Raw genomic sequence first — 16,629 nt, 5'->3', positions numbered from 1 at the left:
AGGTCCATGTAGAATATACAACCTTTTAAATAATAAGTGTTCTGCTAATGTAACTATGTACACCTTTCAAACAATACAGTTTAAAAAATAAAGTTAAGAAAATATTACTAAAAAACTAAAGTAAAAAACAACAAAAACAATGTGGAGGTTATATACAGGGTATTACGGTACAGAGTCAATGTGGAGGCTATATACAGGGGGTACCGGTAGAGAGTCAATGTGGAGGTTATCTACAGGGGGTACCGGTACAGAGTCAATGTGGAGGTTATCTACAGGGGGTACCGGTACAGAGTCAATGTGGAGGTTATATACAGGGGGTACCGGTACAGAGTCAATGTGGAGGTTATATACAGGGGGTACCAGTACAGAGTCAATGTGGAGGTTATATACAGGGGGTATTACGGTACAGAGTCAATGTGGAGGCTATATACAGGGGGTTACGGTACAGAGTCAATGTGGAGGCTATATACAGGGGGTACCGGTACAGAGTCAATGTGGAGGCTATATACAGGGGGTACCGGTACAGAGTCAATGTGGAGGTTATATACAGGGGGTACCGGTACAGAGTCAATGTGGAGGTTATATACAGGGGGTACCGGTACAGAGTCAATGTGGAGGCTATATACAGGGGGTACCGGTACAGAGTCAATGTGGAGGCTATATACAGGGGGTACCGGTACAGAGTCAATGTGGAGGTTATATACAGGGGGTACCGGTACAGAGTCAATGTGGAGGTTATATACAGGGGTATTACGGTACAGAGTCAATGTGGAGGCTATATACAGGGGGTACCGGTACAGAGTCAATGTGGAGGCTATATACAGGGTGGTACCGGTACAGAGTCAATGTGGAGGCTATATACAGGGGGTACCGGTACAGAGTCAATGTGGAGGTTATATACAGGGTGTTACGGTACAGAGTCAATGTGGAGGCTATATACAGGGGGGTACCGGTACAGAGTCAATGTGGAGGCTATATACAGGGTGGTACCGGTACAGAGTCAATGTGGAGGCTATATACAGGGGTTACCGGTACAGAGTCAATGTGGAGGTTATATACAGGGGGTACCGGTACAGAGTCAATGTGGAGGCTATATACAGGGTGGTACCGGTACAGAGTCAATGTGGAGGCTATATACAGGGTGTTACGGTACAGAGTCAATGTGGAGGTTATATACAGGGGGTACCGGTACAGAGTCAATGTGGAGGTTATATACAGGGTATTACGGTACAGAGTCAATGTGGAGGCTATATACAGGGGGTACCGGTACAGAGTCAATGTGGAGGCTATATACAGGGGGTACCGGTACAGAGTCAATGTGGAGGCTATATACAGAGGGTACTGGTACAGAGTCAATGTGGAGGTTATATACAGGGGGTACCGGTACAGAGTCAATGTGGAGGTTATATACAGGGTGTTACGGTACAGAGTCAATGTGGAGGCTATATACAGGGGGTACCGGTACAGAGTCAATGTGGAGGCTATATACAGGGGGTACCGGTACAGAGTCAATGTGGAGGTTATATACAGGGTATTACGGTACAGAGTCAATGTGGAGGCTATATACAGGGGGTACCGGTACAGAGTCAATGTGGAGGCTATATACAGGGGGTACTGGTACAGAGTCAATGTGGAGGTTATATACAGGGGGTACCGGTACAGAGTCAATGTGGAGGTTATATACAGGGTGTTACGGTACAGAGTCAATGTGGAGGCTATATACAGGAGGTACTGGTACAGAGTCAATGTGGAGGCTATATACAGGGGGTACCGGTACAGAGTCAATGTGGAGGTTATATACAGGGGGTACCGGTACAGAGTCAATGTGGAGGCTATATACAGGGTGTTACGGTACAGAGTCAATGTGGAGGTTATATACAGGGGGTACCGGTACATAGTCAATGTGGAGGTTATATACAGGGGGTACTGGTACAGAGTCAATGTGGAGGTTATATACAGGGTGTTACGGTACAGAGTCAATGTGGAGGCTATATACAGGGGGTACTGGTACAGAGTCAATGTGGAGGCTATATACAGGGTGTTACGGTACAGAGTCAATGTGGAGGCTATATACAGGGGGTACCGGTACAGAGTCAATGTGGAGGCTATATACAGGGTGTTACGGTACAGAGTCAATGTGGAGGTTATATACAGGGGGTACCGATACATAGTCAATGTGGAGGTTATATACAGGGGGTACTGGTACAGAGTCAATGTGGAGGTTATATACAGGGTGTTACGGTACAGAGTCAATGTGGAGGCTATATACAGGGGGTACCGGTACAGAGTCAATGTGGAGGTTATATACAGGGGGTACTGGTACAGAGTCAATGTGGAGGTTATATACAGGGTGTTACGGTACCGAGTCAATGTGGAGGCTATATACAGGGTGTTACGGTACCGAGTCAATGTGGAGGCTATATACAGGGTGTTACGGTACAGAGTCAATGTGGAGGCTATATACAGGGTGTTACGGTACAGAGTCAATGTGGAGGTTATATACAGGGGGTACCGGTACAGAGTCAATGTGGAGGTTATATACAGGGTGTTACGGTACAGAGTCAATGTGGAGGTTATATACAGGGTGTTACGGTACAGAGTCAATGTGGAGGTTATATACAGGGTGTTACGGTACAGAGTCAATGTGGAGGCAGCAGTGTAAAAACAAAAGGGGGGGGTGTCAATGTAAATAGTCCGGGTGGTCATTTGATTAACTGTTTAGTAGTCTCATGGCTTGGGTGTAGAAGCTGTTAAGGAGCATTTCGGACCTAGACTTGGCGCTCCGGTACGGCTTGCCGTGCGGTAGCAGAGAGAACAGTGTATGACTTGGGCGACTGGAGTCTTTGACCCTTTTTTTGGGCCTTCCCTCTGACACCGTCTAGTATAGAGGTCCTGGATGGCAGGAAGCTTGGTCCCAGTGATTTAATGGTTATTGGTTATATATAACTGCTCGACTAAAATAATCTCGGTCCACCAACAACCTAACGACAAAGCAATCGACCAGTCAACTAATTGGGGTACGCGTGCGAAGATGGAGGCACGGTGACTTCAAAACAGCCATCTAGTGTATATATAAATCATTGTATGTACCTTCCCTAGTTTTACAGAGACCTAGTTGCCTCCCTTAGCTTTGCTTACTGTATGCTGTCCCGTGTGGTCAGTTCCATGCTACGTCTTCTAGCTTTAATGTCAGTGGCTAGGCCACTCCCTCTATCTCTGCTAACTGTATGCTATCTTCTAGCTAGTTAGTGACTACCTCCTAGGTTTGCTAGCTTCTCTTCCAGCTTTGCTAACTGTATGCTGTCCCTTGTGGTCAGTTCCAGGCTGAGTCGTGCCCCGCTGGTCTGTCCCGTACTGGGGCGTCCCAGGAGGAGCTGCGTTTCGTGGAGGGGGAGGGACAGAACTCAGAGATCGGACCCTCAGCCGATGAAGTCAACAACAATACATGTGCGGGTAACTAGCTGTGTAGTCTCCTCAGCCGCTGTGTAGTCTCCTCAGCCGCTGTGTAGTCTCCTCAGCCGCTGTGTAGTCTCTCCAGCCGCTGTGTAGTCTCCTCAGCCGCTGTGCAGTCTCCTCAGTCGCTGTGTAGTCTCCTCAGCCGCTGTGTAGTCTCCTCAGCCGCTGTGTAGTCTCCTCAGCCGCTGTGTAGTCTCCTCAGCCGCTGTGTAGTCTCCTCAGCCGCTGTGTAGTCTCCTCAGCCGCTGTGTAGTCTCCTCAGCCGCTGTGTAGTCTCCTCAGCCGCTGTGTAGTCTCCTCAGCCGCTGTGTAGTCTCCTCAGCCGCTGTGTAGTCTCCTCAGTCGCTGTGCAGTCTCCTCAGCTGCTGTGTAGTCTCCTCAGCCGCTGTGTAATCTCGTCAGCCGCTGTGTAATCTCGTCAGCCGCTGTGTAGTCTCTCCAGCCGCTGTGTAGTCTCTCCAGCCGCTGTGTAGTCTCTCCAGCCGCTGTGTAGTCTCTCCAGCCGCTGTGTAGTCTCTCCAGCCGCTGTGTAGTCTCCTCAGTTGCTGTGTAGTCTTCTCAGCCGCTCTGTAGTCTCCTCAGCCGCTCTGTCGCTGTGGTGTCTCCTCAGCCGTTGTGGTGTCTCCTCAGCCGCTGTGGTGTCTCCTCAGCCGCTGTGGTGTCTCGTCAAACTGTGGTGTCTCGTCAAACTTTTCTACACGCGAGATTAGCTGTAGAGAACTCTGTGTGTGGAGTCTGTCTGTGAGGCTGTGGTCTGTCTGTCGTGGGCGTGGTCTGTGTATGTGGGTGTGGCCTTCAGAAAGCCTTCAGGAAGTATTCAGGAAGTATTCATACCTCTTGATTTATTCCACACTTTGTTGTGTTACCGCCTGAACTCAAAATGGATGAAATAGATTTTTATCTCACCTATCTACACACAATGCCCCATAATGACAAAGTGAAAACAGGTTTTTAGAAATGATTGAACATTTATTGAAACTTAAATACAGGAATATCTAATTTACATAAGTGTTCACACCCTTGAGTCAATACATGATAGAATCACCGTAAATAGCAGGGATTTCAGTTGTGTGTCTTTCCAGGTAAGTCTCAAAGAGATTTTCACACCTGGATTGTACAATATTTGCATATTATTATTTTTCAAATTCTTCAAGCTCTGTCAAATTGGTTGTTGATCATTGCTAGACAGCCATTTTCAAATCTTGCCAGAGATTTGTAAGCCGATTTAAGTCAAAACTGTAATTAGGCCACTCAGGAACATTCAATGTCGTTTTGGTAAGCAACTCCAGTGTTTATTTGGCCGTGTGTTTTAGGCTATTGTCCTGCTGAAAGGTGAATTTTTCTCCCAGTGTTGGTTGGAAAGCAGACTCAACCAGGTTTTCCTCTCAGATTTTGCCTGTGCTTCGCTTTATTCTGTTGATTTTTCTCCTAAAATACTCCCTAGTCCTTGCTGATGACAAGCATACCCATAACATGATGCAGTCACCACCATGATTGAAAATATGAAAAGTGGTACCCAGTGATGTGTTGTGTTAGATTTGCCCCAAACATAACGCTTTGCATTCAAGACATAAAATGTATTTCTTTGCAACATTTTTTTTCAGTTTGACTTTTTATTGCCTCATTCCAAACAGGATGCATGTTTTGGAATACATAATACAGGGTGTATTGATACACCATCCAAAGTGTATTTAAAAACTTCACCATGCTCTAAGGCAGGGGTGTCAAACTCATTCCACGGAGGGCCTAGTGTCTGCAGGTTTTTGGTTTTTCCTTTCAATAAAGCCCTAGACAACCAGGTGTGGGGAGTTCCTAACTAATTAGTGATGTTAATTCATCAATCAAGTACAAGGGAGGAGCGAAAACCCGCAGACACTCGGCCCCCCGTGGAATGAGTTTGACACCTGTGCTCTAAGGGATATTCAATATCTGCTTTTTCATTGTTTTACCAATAGGTGCCCTTCTTTGCGAGGCATTGGAAAACCTACCTGTTCGTTGTGGTTGAATTCTGTTTTTTAAATTTCACTGCTCGACTGAGGGATCTTACATATAATTATATGTGTGGGATACAGAGCTGAAGTAGTCATTCAAAATCATGTTAAACGCTATTATTGCACACAGATAAGCCATTCTAGTTAATTGTGTCTTTTGTTTCTGTTAGTCTTTAGGGACATGGATAGAAGTACAGTCTGCTGTCATTCTGATCTGCTAAGAATATTACTCCTGCTTATTATGAAGAAAAAAATACATCTGTTTTAACTTTGGTGTAAACTAAAAGAGAGTGTTTAGAATGATTTTTTGTTGTATTAATGCTATTTAATCTCTCCTCAGACTAATATTATTCTGTTTGTCCTGTGGGTACCTGACTGTCTGTGTCTATCAGACAGTTGTATTAATGCTATTTAATCTCTCCTCAGACTAATATTATTCTGTTTGTCCTGTGGGTATCTTTGCCACTGTTCCACCCTTGGTGTGTTGCGCTGTCATGGCGCTGTCATGGTCAAATTATTATGTGATTTGTTAACCATTTTTTACTCCTGGACTTATTAAGGTTTGCTATAACAAAGGGATTGAATACTTATTGACTCAAGACATTTCAATGTTACATTTTTCATTAATTTGTCAACATTTCTTGAACCATAATTTGACTTTGACATTACAGGGCATTGTGGGTAGGCCAATGACACAACATCTACATTGAATCCGTTTTAAATTCAGGCTGTAACACAACAACATGTGGAAAAAAGTTAAAGCAGGTGAATACCTTCTGAAGGCGCTGTACGTGTGTTTGGTGTGTGTTCATATCTGCATAATGCTAAAATGTATTTATGTACAGGTAGGTAGTGTGTTTGTCAGTGTGAAGCAACTGCCTGAAGTTATACTATGTTGTTTTAAGTAAGGATGTAGTGCAGAGAGAAATAGCTCAGTGTGCCATAATGAAAACACAGAAAGCATAACTACATTCAATGTCTCTTCTATGTCTTCATGTCTCTGTTTTAACTCCCTGTAGCCGGTCCTGAGGAGTTGGAGAGCCCCTTGAAGGCCAACCTGGAGGGAGGAGCTCTGGACGGAACCCTGGAACACCTGAGGATAGGTAACATCTTCACCTTCAGAGTGACGGTCCTCCAGGCCTTCAGCATCTCTGCAGAGTACGCTGACATCTTCTGCCAGTTCAAGTAAGTCGTTGTTGTTGTTGTTCTTCTTCTTCTGCCTCTTCTTCTTCAGTAAGGTCTATCAGATCTTTAGGTCTATCAGACATTGTAACAGACTGAGTGATAGCTAACGAGGCCCTCCTCGCTCTTTCTGATCATCTACAGTTTCATCCACCGCCATGACGAGGCCTTTTCCACAGAGCCTCTGAAGAACACAGGGCGAGGTCCTCCTCTGGGCTTCTACCACGTACAAAATGTAAGCAGTTGAATGATTAATGAAAAGTATGTGCTAATATGATAGACAGCAGAATCAGAGTCACAAACAGGTAAGAGGGCCGAAGAGTTTTCAGCTGGGAAAAAAAAGGATTTCTGTGGTCCAAGTAGAATTTTTCCCCTCGTGGGGTGTCCTTGAATTGATTTGTTGTTCATAAATTGACAGCGACCATATGTCTGGTTGCCGTCCGAACACAAGGAGTGCTGTTCACATGTTTAGTTTATAGTCCTGGAACCAGGAAGACGTGAGGCCTCTTGTCAGTAGAGCTGCAATTGGCTCAGTTGAGGAAAAGGTTCCAGGTCGATTCATCGGCCCATTCAACGCCGACGTTGTTCTGTGATCTAAGCAGCCCGTGAATCAATAAATTCTCCACGCCAAAGGAGGGGTATTTTGTATACTCTCAAAACATATTCCAACATCCATGTATGAACACCTGCAATTTCCATGACATAGACTGACCAGGTGAATCCAGGTGAAAGCTAGGATCACTTCTTAAATCCACTTCGATCAGTGTAGAGGAAGGGAGGAGACAGGTTAACTTCTACTTCGTCACAATCCCGGATCCGGGAGCACCCCCATCAGTAAAAAAGCTGACTAGCATAGCCTAGCATAGTGTCACAAGTAAATACTAGCATCTAAATATCATTAAATCACAAGTCCAAGACACCAGATGAAAGATACACATCTTGTGAATCCAGCCATCATTTCTGATTTTTAAAATGTTTTACAGGGAAGACACAATATGTAAATCTATTAGCTAACCACGATAGCAAAAGACACAACTTTTTTTCCCCACAATTTTTTTCCTGCATAGGTAGCTATCACAATTTCGACCAAATAAAGATATAAATAGCCACTAACCAAGAAACAACTTCATCAGATGACAGTCTGATAACATATTTATTGTATAGCATATGTTTTGTTAGAAAAATGTGCATATTTCAGGTATAAATCATAGTTTACCATTGCAGCCACCATCACAACTCTCACCAAAGCAACTAGAATAACTACAGAGACCATCGTGTATTACCTAAATACTCATCATAAAACATTTCTGAAAAATACACAGCGTACAGCAAATGAAAGACAAAGATCTTGTGAATCCAGCCAATATTTCAGATTTTTTAAGTGTTTTACAGCGAAAACACAATATAGCATTATATTAGCTTACTACAATAGCCAACCACACAACAGCATTGATTCAGGCCAACAATAGCGATAACGAATAAACCAGCAAAATATATTAATTTTTTCCCTAACCTTCTCAAAACTTCTTCAGATGACAGTCCTATAACATCATATTACACAATACATATAGAGTTTGTTCGAAAATGTGCATATTTAGCGGCACAAATCGTGGTTATACAATGAGAAAAGTAGCCAAACTGCCAACAATACGTCGGGAGAAATCTTGGGAGAGGCACCTATTCTAATCAGTAACTAATCCTAAACTTGACTAAAAAATACAGGTTGGACAGCAAATGAAAGATATATTAGTTCTTAATGCAATCGCTGTGTTAGATTTTTAAAATTAACGTTACTACGACATACAGCGTGCGTTAAAGCGAGACCGCACTGAGATTCATGGCGGAATATGAGTGTAACATTTTTCAACAGAACAACGAATTAACATCATATATAGTTCTTACTTTTTGATGAGCTCCCATCAGAATCTTGGGCAAGGTGTCCTTTGTCCAAAAGAATCGTTGCTCGGTTGTAGATTGTCGCCTTCAACGTTGGAATTAGCAGTAAACATTAGCCATGTGGCAAAGACGTGCCCAACTCCCTAAAACGCAGCATAAATAAATATCAGAAAATCGCAATAAAATGATATAAACTGATATAACTCGGTTTAATATAACAACATTATGTTGTCTTTAACACCTATATCGAATAAAAACAGAGCCGGATATATCCAAGGGCTATAAAGGGAGCTTTCTATCACGACAGCCAGAGGTCCTTTCTGCGTCAGAGCGAAGAGGACAAAGGACGGACCCCACGTTGCCAGCCCATTTATAAGCTCTCAGATCTGCCTAGAAACACCATTTCAATTCTCACTATTCGCTGACATCCAGGGGAAGGCGTATGCAGTGCATCTCAACCAATAGAAGACAGGCAGATTTATAAACGGATCTCAGAACAGCCAGCAGAATTCAGCATTCTCACATCCTCATAAGAAAATTGCTCTAGCTCCAGTTCTGTTTTACTCACAGATATAATTCAAACGGTTTCAGAAACTAGAGAGTGTTTTCTATCCAATAGTAATAATAATATGCATATTGTACGAGCAAGAATTGAGTACGAGGCAGTTTAATTTGGGAACGAAATTATTACAAAGTGCCAACAGCACCCCCTATTGAGAAAAGGTTGTAAAGAAGGATTTTTAAGCCGTGAGACAGTTGAGACATGGATTGTGTATGTGTGCCATTCAGAGGGTGAATGGGCAGGACAAAAGATTTAAGTGGGTATGGTAGTCAGTGCCAAGCGCACTGATTTGTGTCAAGAACTGCAACGCTGCTGGGTTTTTCACGCTCAACAGTTTCCTGTGTGTATCAAGAATGGTCCACCACCCAAAGGACATCATTGGAGCATCATTGAAGCATTGGAGTCAACATGGGCCAGGATCCCTGTGGATAGAGTAGCCATTTGATAAGGTGTTCAGGAGTCTTATGGCTTGGGGGAGAAGCTGTTTAGAAGCCTCTTGGACCTAGAATTGGCGCTCCGGTACCGCTTGCCTTGCAGTAGCAGAGAGAACAGTCTATGACTAGGGTGGCTGGAGTCTTTGACAATTTTTAGGGCCTTCCTCTGACAGCACCTGGTATAGAGGTCCTGGATGGCAGGAAGCTTGGTGATGTGTGATGTACTGGGCTGTTCGCACTACCCTCTGTAGTGCCTTGCGGTCGGAGGCCTAGCAGTTGCCATACCAGGCAGTGATGCAACCATTCAGGAAGCTGTCGATGGTGCAGCTGTAGAACCTATTCAGGATCTGAGGACCCATGCCAAATCTTTTCAGTCTCCTGAGGGTGAATAGGTTTTGTTGTGCCCTCTTCACAACTGTCTTGGTGTGCTTGGACCATGTTAGTTTGTTGGTGATGTGGACACCAAGGAACTTGAAGCTCTCAACCTGTGGCACCACACAGCCAGGTCTCTGCTCTCCTCCCTATAGGCTGTCTCGTCGTTGTCGGTGATCAGGCCTATCACTGTTGTGTCATCGGCAGACTTAATGATGGTGTTGGAGTCGTGCCTGGCCGTGCAATCATGAGTGAACAGGGAGAACAGGAGGGGACTGAGCACGCACCCCTGAGGGGTCCTTATGTTGAGAATCAGTGTGGCGGATGTATTGTTACCTACCCTTACCACCTGGGGGCGGCCTGTCAGGAAGTTTAGGATCCAATTGCAGAGGGAGGTGTTTATTCCCAGGGTCCTTAGCTTATTGATGAGCTTTGAGGGCACTATGGTGTTGAACACTGAGCTGTAGTCAATGAACAGTATTCTCACATAGGTGGTCCTTTTGTCCAGGTGAGAAAGGGCAGTGTGGAGTGGAATGGAGATGGCATCATCTGTGGATCTGTTGGGGCAGTATTCTAATTGGAGTGGGTCTTGGGTTTTTGGGATAATGGTGTTGATGTGAGCCATGACCAACCTTTCAAAGCACTTCACGGCTACAGACGTGAGTGCTACGGGTCGATAGTCATTTAGGCAAGTTACCTTAGTGTTCTTGGGCACAGGCACTATGGTGGTCTGGTACTACATGGTGTTATGTAGACAGCTACGAAGAATACAGATGAAAACTCTCTAGGTAGATAGTGTGGTCTACAGCTTATCATGAGATACTCTACCTCAGGCGAGGGTTAGATATTGTACACCAGCTGTTATTTACAAAAACACATAGTCCGCCGCCACTTGTCTTACTAGACGCCGCTGTTCTATCCTGCCAGTACAGCGTATAACCAGCCAGCTGTATGTTGGTAGTGTTGAGGCTGTTCAGATGGCAAAAGTGGGGGGGATTGCAACTCAATATTAGGAAGGTATTCTTAATTTTTTGTACACTCAGTGTGTATCATACACATCCTAAGTACAAGGTCTTATTATTAGATGCACGTCTAAAAACACTTTTAACCATGTCATTTTAAGTCAGTTTACATCGTTTCTTGATGGCTAGGCCAGCGGGACACCTGTCGACAACTTCCGGTGAAATTGGAGGGCGCGCAATTCAAATAAATGATCATAAAATTACAGATATTAAACATTTAGGAACATACAAGTGTCTTATATCGGTTAAAAGCTTAAATTCTTGTTAATCTAACTGCATTGTCTGATTTACAGTAGGCTTTACAGCGAAAGAATGCCATGCGATTGTTTGAGGACGGCGCCCCACATCCAAATATTTTTCAACCAGCACAGGTTTCATTAATTCACAAATAGCGATTAAATATTCACTTACTTTTTGAAAATCTTCCTCTGATTTGCAATCCAAAGGGTCTCAGCTACAACATGTAGTGTCGTTTTGTTAGATAAAATCCTTTTTTCTTTTTCAATTTAGTTGGCGCTATCAATTTGAGTAATCCACTCGTTCAACATGCAGAGAAAGGAATCCAAAAAGCTACTGCTAAACTCTGTTAAAAGAAGTCAGAATATGTTTCTATTTAATCCTCAGATACCCTAAAATGTAATTAAACTATAATATTTCATACAGAAAGAAGTATGTTCAATAGGAAAGCGATATTAGCAGGTACGCGTCCTCTTTCCAACTCTGTCCCAGTACTAAAACTCATTATTCTTCCTCGTATTGGAAGAAACAAGCCTGAAACCTTGAACACAGACTGTTGACATCTAGTGGAAGCCATAGCAATTGCAATCTGGGAGCTGGATTTGGATGTGCCCCCATAATTTCCATTGTAAGAGCGTGGGCTCTCTCCCCCCAAAAAATTATTGTTGTTTTTTCTTTGGATTTTCTCCTACCATATCTATTGTGTTATAGTCTCATACATTATTTTAACATTTCTACCAAATTCAAAGTGTTTTCTATCCAATGGTACCGATTATATGCATATCCTGGCTTCTGGGCCTGAGTAGCAGGCAGTTTACTTTGGGCACGTCAGTCAGGCGGAAATTGAGAAAAATAGACCCGAGCCTGAAGAAGTTTTAAATATGTTTTTTAGGCACTTTGTGTCCAGTTTGTTGCCTTCCATATCAATAGATATATACTGTATTTCTTCCTGCTTACTGTTTAATGTAAAGCACTTTACGGATGTAAAAAGGGCTTAATAAATACATTTAATTGATTGATTGTATAGAGCAGTGATGCACCAACACATCCACGACAGACGACAAGGACAAAGGGAATAAATACCCCCTTTTACCGTCCAGAGAGCACAGAGGAACCCTTCCCCCTTCACCTTCTCTCACTCCTCCTGTTTACTTAAAAGCTTCTCCCATCAGCAATAAGAGCAGCAGGTTTTAACCAAATGGCCCCTTGACTGAGCCTTAGTCACCCTCAGTCTTCATCGGGACCCAGCTCTATCTCTGGCACATGTCTGAATTCATATCCTGAAAGAAAGCCTACACCTAATGACCTGCTTTTACATGATGTGAGAGAAAACAGAGCAAAAACAGTTTCAATTTGATTTGGAACGGTAAGCCAGACAAAATTAAACGGGCCTATTTATGTAATGAATATGAATTTGGAGGGCAGAAATGATTCAAGATTAAAGCATTAGACCTCTCACTAAAGGCTTCAGTCATACAAAAGTTATACTTAAATCTGAACTGGTTCTCATGCAGATTAGTAAGAATGTCTCACCCCGTGTTCAAGAATGGCCTTTTCCCCTTTATACAGATTACAACCTCTCACTTTCACTCCAAAATATCTCTATTTTTAAAACAAGCAATAGAAAGTTAGTTGCAATTTCAGATTAATCCACCAGAAAAGACAGAACAAATAAAACAACAAATATTATGGCTAAATTCAAATATTCTAATTGAGAAGAAGCCATTGTTTTGGGGATTTAAAAAAAAAAAGTATAATCTTTGTAAATTATATCATTAATAGGGCTGATGGAGTTATCACACAAAAGTATATATGGAAATGTCTGCTCTACTTAAAATTACAACCAACTCATTTAAGCATTACCGCAAAAAATGGAAGTAGGGGAGAAAGTAAGGAACTTGTCTGTCGGCCCTGAATTAAAGACCAAAATTGGTTAAAGAAAATCGTGATAACTAGGGTTATGGTAGGGTTATGTAACGCTCGTCGTCGTAAGGAATAGTGGACCAAAGCACAGCGTGGTAAGGGTTCATGATTTTTATTAATATCAAAAACACTCAAACAAAGTAACAAAACGAAAGCGAACAGTTCTGTCAGGTAAACAGATACTAAACAGAAAACAACTACCCACAAAACACAGGTGGGAAAAAGGCTGCCTAAGTATGATTCCCAATCAGAGACAACGATAGACAGCTGTCCCTGATTAAGAACCACACCCGGCCAAAACATAGAAACAGAAAACATAGAAATAAAGATACTAGAATGCCCACCCTAGTCACACCCCGACATAACCAAAATAGAGTATAAAAACCTCTCTATGGCCAGGGCGTGACAGGTTAGGGGAACATAATAAAGGAAAATATATATACACAAAAATATATTTGGGGGATTGTAAATAATGTAAACAGTTCCATTGATGGAAGCCACAACCTATCTGCAATATTACATCTGATCTACCCCCTAAAAAATAAAAAATAAAAATAATTAAATACAAGAACGCTATGATGGTTTGATATGCTGTGGTAGCTCGTATGTCTTTATTGGTTCAACAGATTGCTGTAGAGGTCACCAAATCCTTTGTGGACTACATCAAGACACAGCCTGTGGTGTTTGAGGTGTTTGGTCACTACCAGAAACAGCCTACTCTCTGCAAGGAGCTCATCAGGTAACACTCGTTACCGGAAGGACAAGCTTCATTCCCCTCTCTGTAATGCACTTTTCATATGGTGGTATTCTAGGACTTACCGTACCTGTCTCTCGCTCAAGTCAATTCAATTCAATGGGCTTTTATTGGCATGGGAAACAACATTTCAAATATCATATTATGGCTATATACAGTGTTGTAACAATGTACAAATAGTTAAAGTACAGAAGGGAAAATAAATAAATAATAAATATAGGTTGTATTTACAATTGTGTTTGTTCTTCACTGGTTGCCTTTGTATATGTCTCTCTCTCTCTCTCTCTCTCTCTCTCTCTCTCTCTCTGTCTCTCTGTCTCTCTGTCTCTCTGTCTCTCTGTCTCTCTGTCTCTCTCTCTCTCTCTCTCTCTCTGTCTCTCTGTCTCTCTGTCTCTCTGTCTCTCTGTCTCTCTGTCTCTCTGTCTCTCTGTCTCTCTGTCTCTCTGTCTCTCTCTCTCTCTCTAACCAGCCCCCTGCGTCCCAGCAGAAGGCAGTTCCCTCCAGTCATGCCCCTGTCCAAACCAGGTACAATTAGACCTCTGTCTACATCAGGATATGAATGTTGTTATTTAGTGTGTTAAACGTGAGGCTGCGAACTGTGTTGTGATACTCTAAGTAATGTCATGTTGTTGGGGACGTGTTACTGAACCCTGTGACTGTGAAGCAGTAGACGATGCCACGCCCGCCGACCTGGAGAAGACCCTGGAGCTGATTCGCTACCTGGTCCCAGAGGTGTTCAATGGGGCGCTGGTGGACTCTCTGTCAGGCCACGCCCTGTCCGCCGCCGGATTGGCCGCCTCTTTTCTCCTGGAGGGGGAGGAGCCACCCAGTCTGCCAGCCCCACCCCTCTCTATATGTTCAGTTGTTAGAGCCCAGAAACCGGGTTGGTTACTGTCTGTGTGCATGGGCCAATGAGAGTCTCTGAAACTAAACTTGAGCTCAATTTATATACTTTTTTATATCACTTGATGGTCAAGATGATACATTGTAAATCAGAAATACAAAAAACACCTATCTCCATTTTTGCAATTGAGATGGAGATCACAGTGTAGACTGGGCTAATAGCCCAACGTATTGATCACAGTGTAGACTGGGCTAATAGCCCAACGTATTGCTTCTCTTATCAAGAAAGCAATCTGATTTTACACGGTGATAGAAGGATTTCCAAAATAGGATTTAAAAAGAGGTTGTGTTTCAGGGATTTTCCACAGGCCTGGCTTCCTTCTCTGTCTGGTTGGGTGTCTCCTGTCTGGTTGACTTCCCCTACAGTTCCTACTGTCTGGTTGACTTCCCCTACAGTTCCTCCTGTCGGGTTGACTTCCCCTACAGTTCCTCCTGTCTGGTTGACTTCCCCTACAGTTCCTCCTGTCTACTGTCTGGTTGACTTCCCCTACAGTTCCTCCTGTCTACTGTCTGGTTGACTTCCCCTACAGTTCCTCCTGTCTACTGTCTGGTTGACTTCCCCTACAGTTCCTCCTGTCTGGTTGACTTCCCCTACAGTTCCTCCTGTCTGGTTGACTTCCCCTACAGTTCCTCCTGTCTGGTTGACTTCCCCTACAGTTCTTCCTGTCTACTGTCTGGTTGACTTCCCCTACAGTTCCTCCTGTCTTCTGTCTGGTTGACTTCCCCTACAGTTCCTCCTGTCTACTGTCTGGTTGACTTCCACTACAGTTCCTCCTGTCTACTGTCTGGTTGACTTCCACTACAGTTCCTCCTGTCTACTGTCTGGTTGACTTCCCCTACAGATCCTCCTGTCTGGTTGACTTCCCCTACAGTTCTTCCTGTCTACTGTCTGGTTGACTTCCCCTACAGTTCCTCCTGTCTACTGTCTGGTTGACTTCCCCTACAGTTCCTCCTGTCTACTGTCTGGTTGACTTCCCCTACAGTTTCTCCTGTCTACTGTCTGGTTGACTTCCCCTACAGTTCCTCCTGTCTACTGTCTGGTTGACTTCCCCTACAGTTCTTCCTGTCTACTGTCTGGTTGACTTCCCCTACAGTTCCTCCTGTCTACTGTCTGGTTGACTTCCCCTACAGTTCCTCCTGTCTACTGTCTGGTTGACTTCCCCTACAGTTCCTCCTGTCTACTGTCTGGTTGACTTCCCCTACAGTTCCTCCTGTCTACTGTCTGGTTGACTTCCCCTACAGTTCTTCCTGTCTACTGTCTGGTTGACTTCCCCTACAGTTCCTCCTGTCTACTGTCTGGTTGACTTCCCCTACAGTTCCTCCTGTCTACTGTCTGGTTGACTTCCCCTGCAGTTCCTCCAGTGATTTCTTCCTCAACTGGATTTATAGGCTCTTAACATTAGTAGCTTCCATAAATAACTCTTTATGAATTAGAAGTGGGTAACAGACAGTCCTCATGGTAATTGATAGAACTGGGTAACCGACAGTCCTCATGGTAATTGTTAGAGATGGGTAACAGACAGTCTTCATGGTAATTGATAGAGGTGGGTAACAGACAGTCTTCATGGTAATTGATAGAGGTGGGTAACAGACAGTCTTCATGGTAATTGATAGAGGTGGGTAACAGACAGTCTTCATAGTAATTGATAGAAGGGGGTAACAGACAGTCTTCAGAGTAATTGATAGAGGTGGGTAACAGACAGTCTTCATGGTAATTGATAGAGGTGGGTAACAGACAGTCTTCAGAGTAATTGATAGAGATGGGTAACAGACAGTCTTCATGGTAATTGATAGAACTGGGTAACAGACAGTCTTCATGGTAATTGATAGAGGTGGGTAACAGACAGTCTTCATGGTAATTGATAGAAGTGGGTAACAGACAGTCTTCATGGTAATT

The 16,629-nt window shown here is 43.5% G+C and overlaps 1 protein-coding gene across 1 annotated transcript in view; it reads left to right on the top strand.

The window, feature by feature from the left end:
* kif1aa (kinesin family member 1Aa) overlaps positions 1 to 16,629 on the top strand; it is a gene marked incomplete in the record, with an annotated part of 191,337 nt that overhangs the window by 127,685 nt on the left and 47,023 nt on the right. The window contains 5 exon segments of the mRNA XM_055943926.1: positions 3,324 to 3,453; positions 6,467 to 6,632; positions 6,774 to 6,864; positions 13,702 to 13,814; positions 14,299 to 14,354. Of these exon segments, the coding sequence (XP_055799901.1) occupies positions 3,324 to 3,453; positions 6,467 to 6,632; positions 6,774 to 6,864; positions 13,702 to 13,814; positions 14,299 to 14,354 (556 nt within the window).

The sequence above is a fragment of the Salvelinus fontinalis genome, chromosome 14 (genome assembly GCF_029448725.1).
Source record: "Salvelinus fontinalis isolate EN_2023a chromosome 14, ASM2944872v1, whole genome shotgun sequence".
NCBI classification, from domain to species: domain Eukaryota; kingdom Metazoa; phylum Chordata; class Actinopteri; order Salmoniformes; family Salmonidae; genus Salvelinus; species Salvelinus fontinalis.
This window is presented reverse-complemented; position numbering and strand designations above follow the sequence as displayed.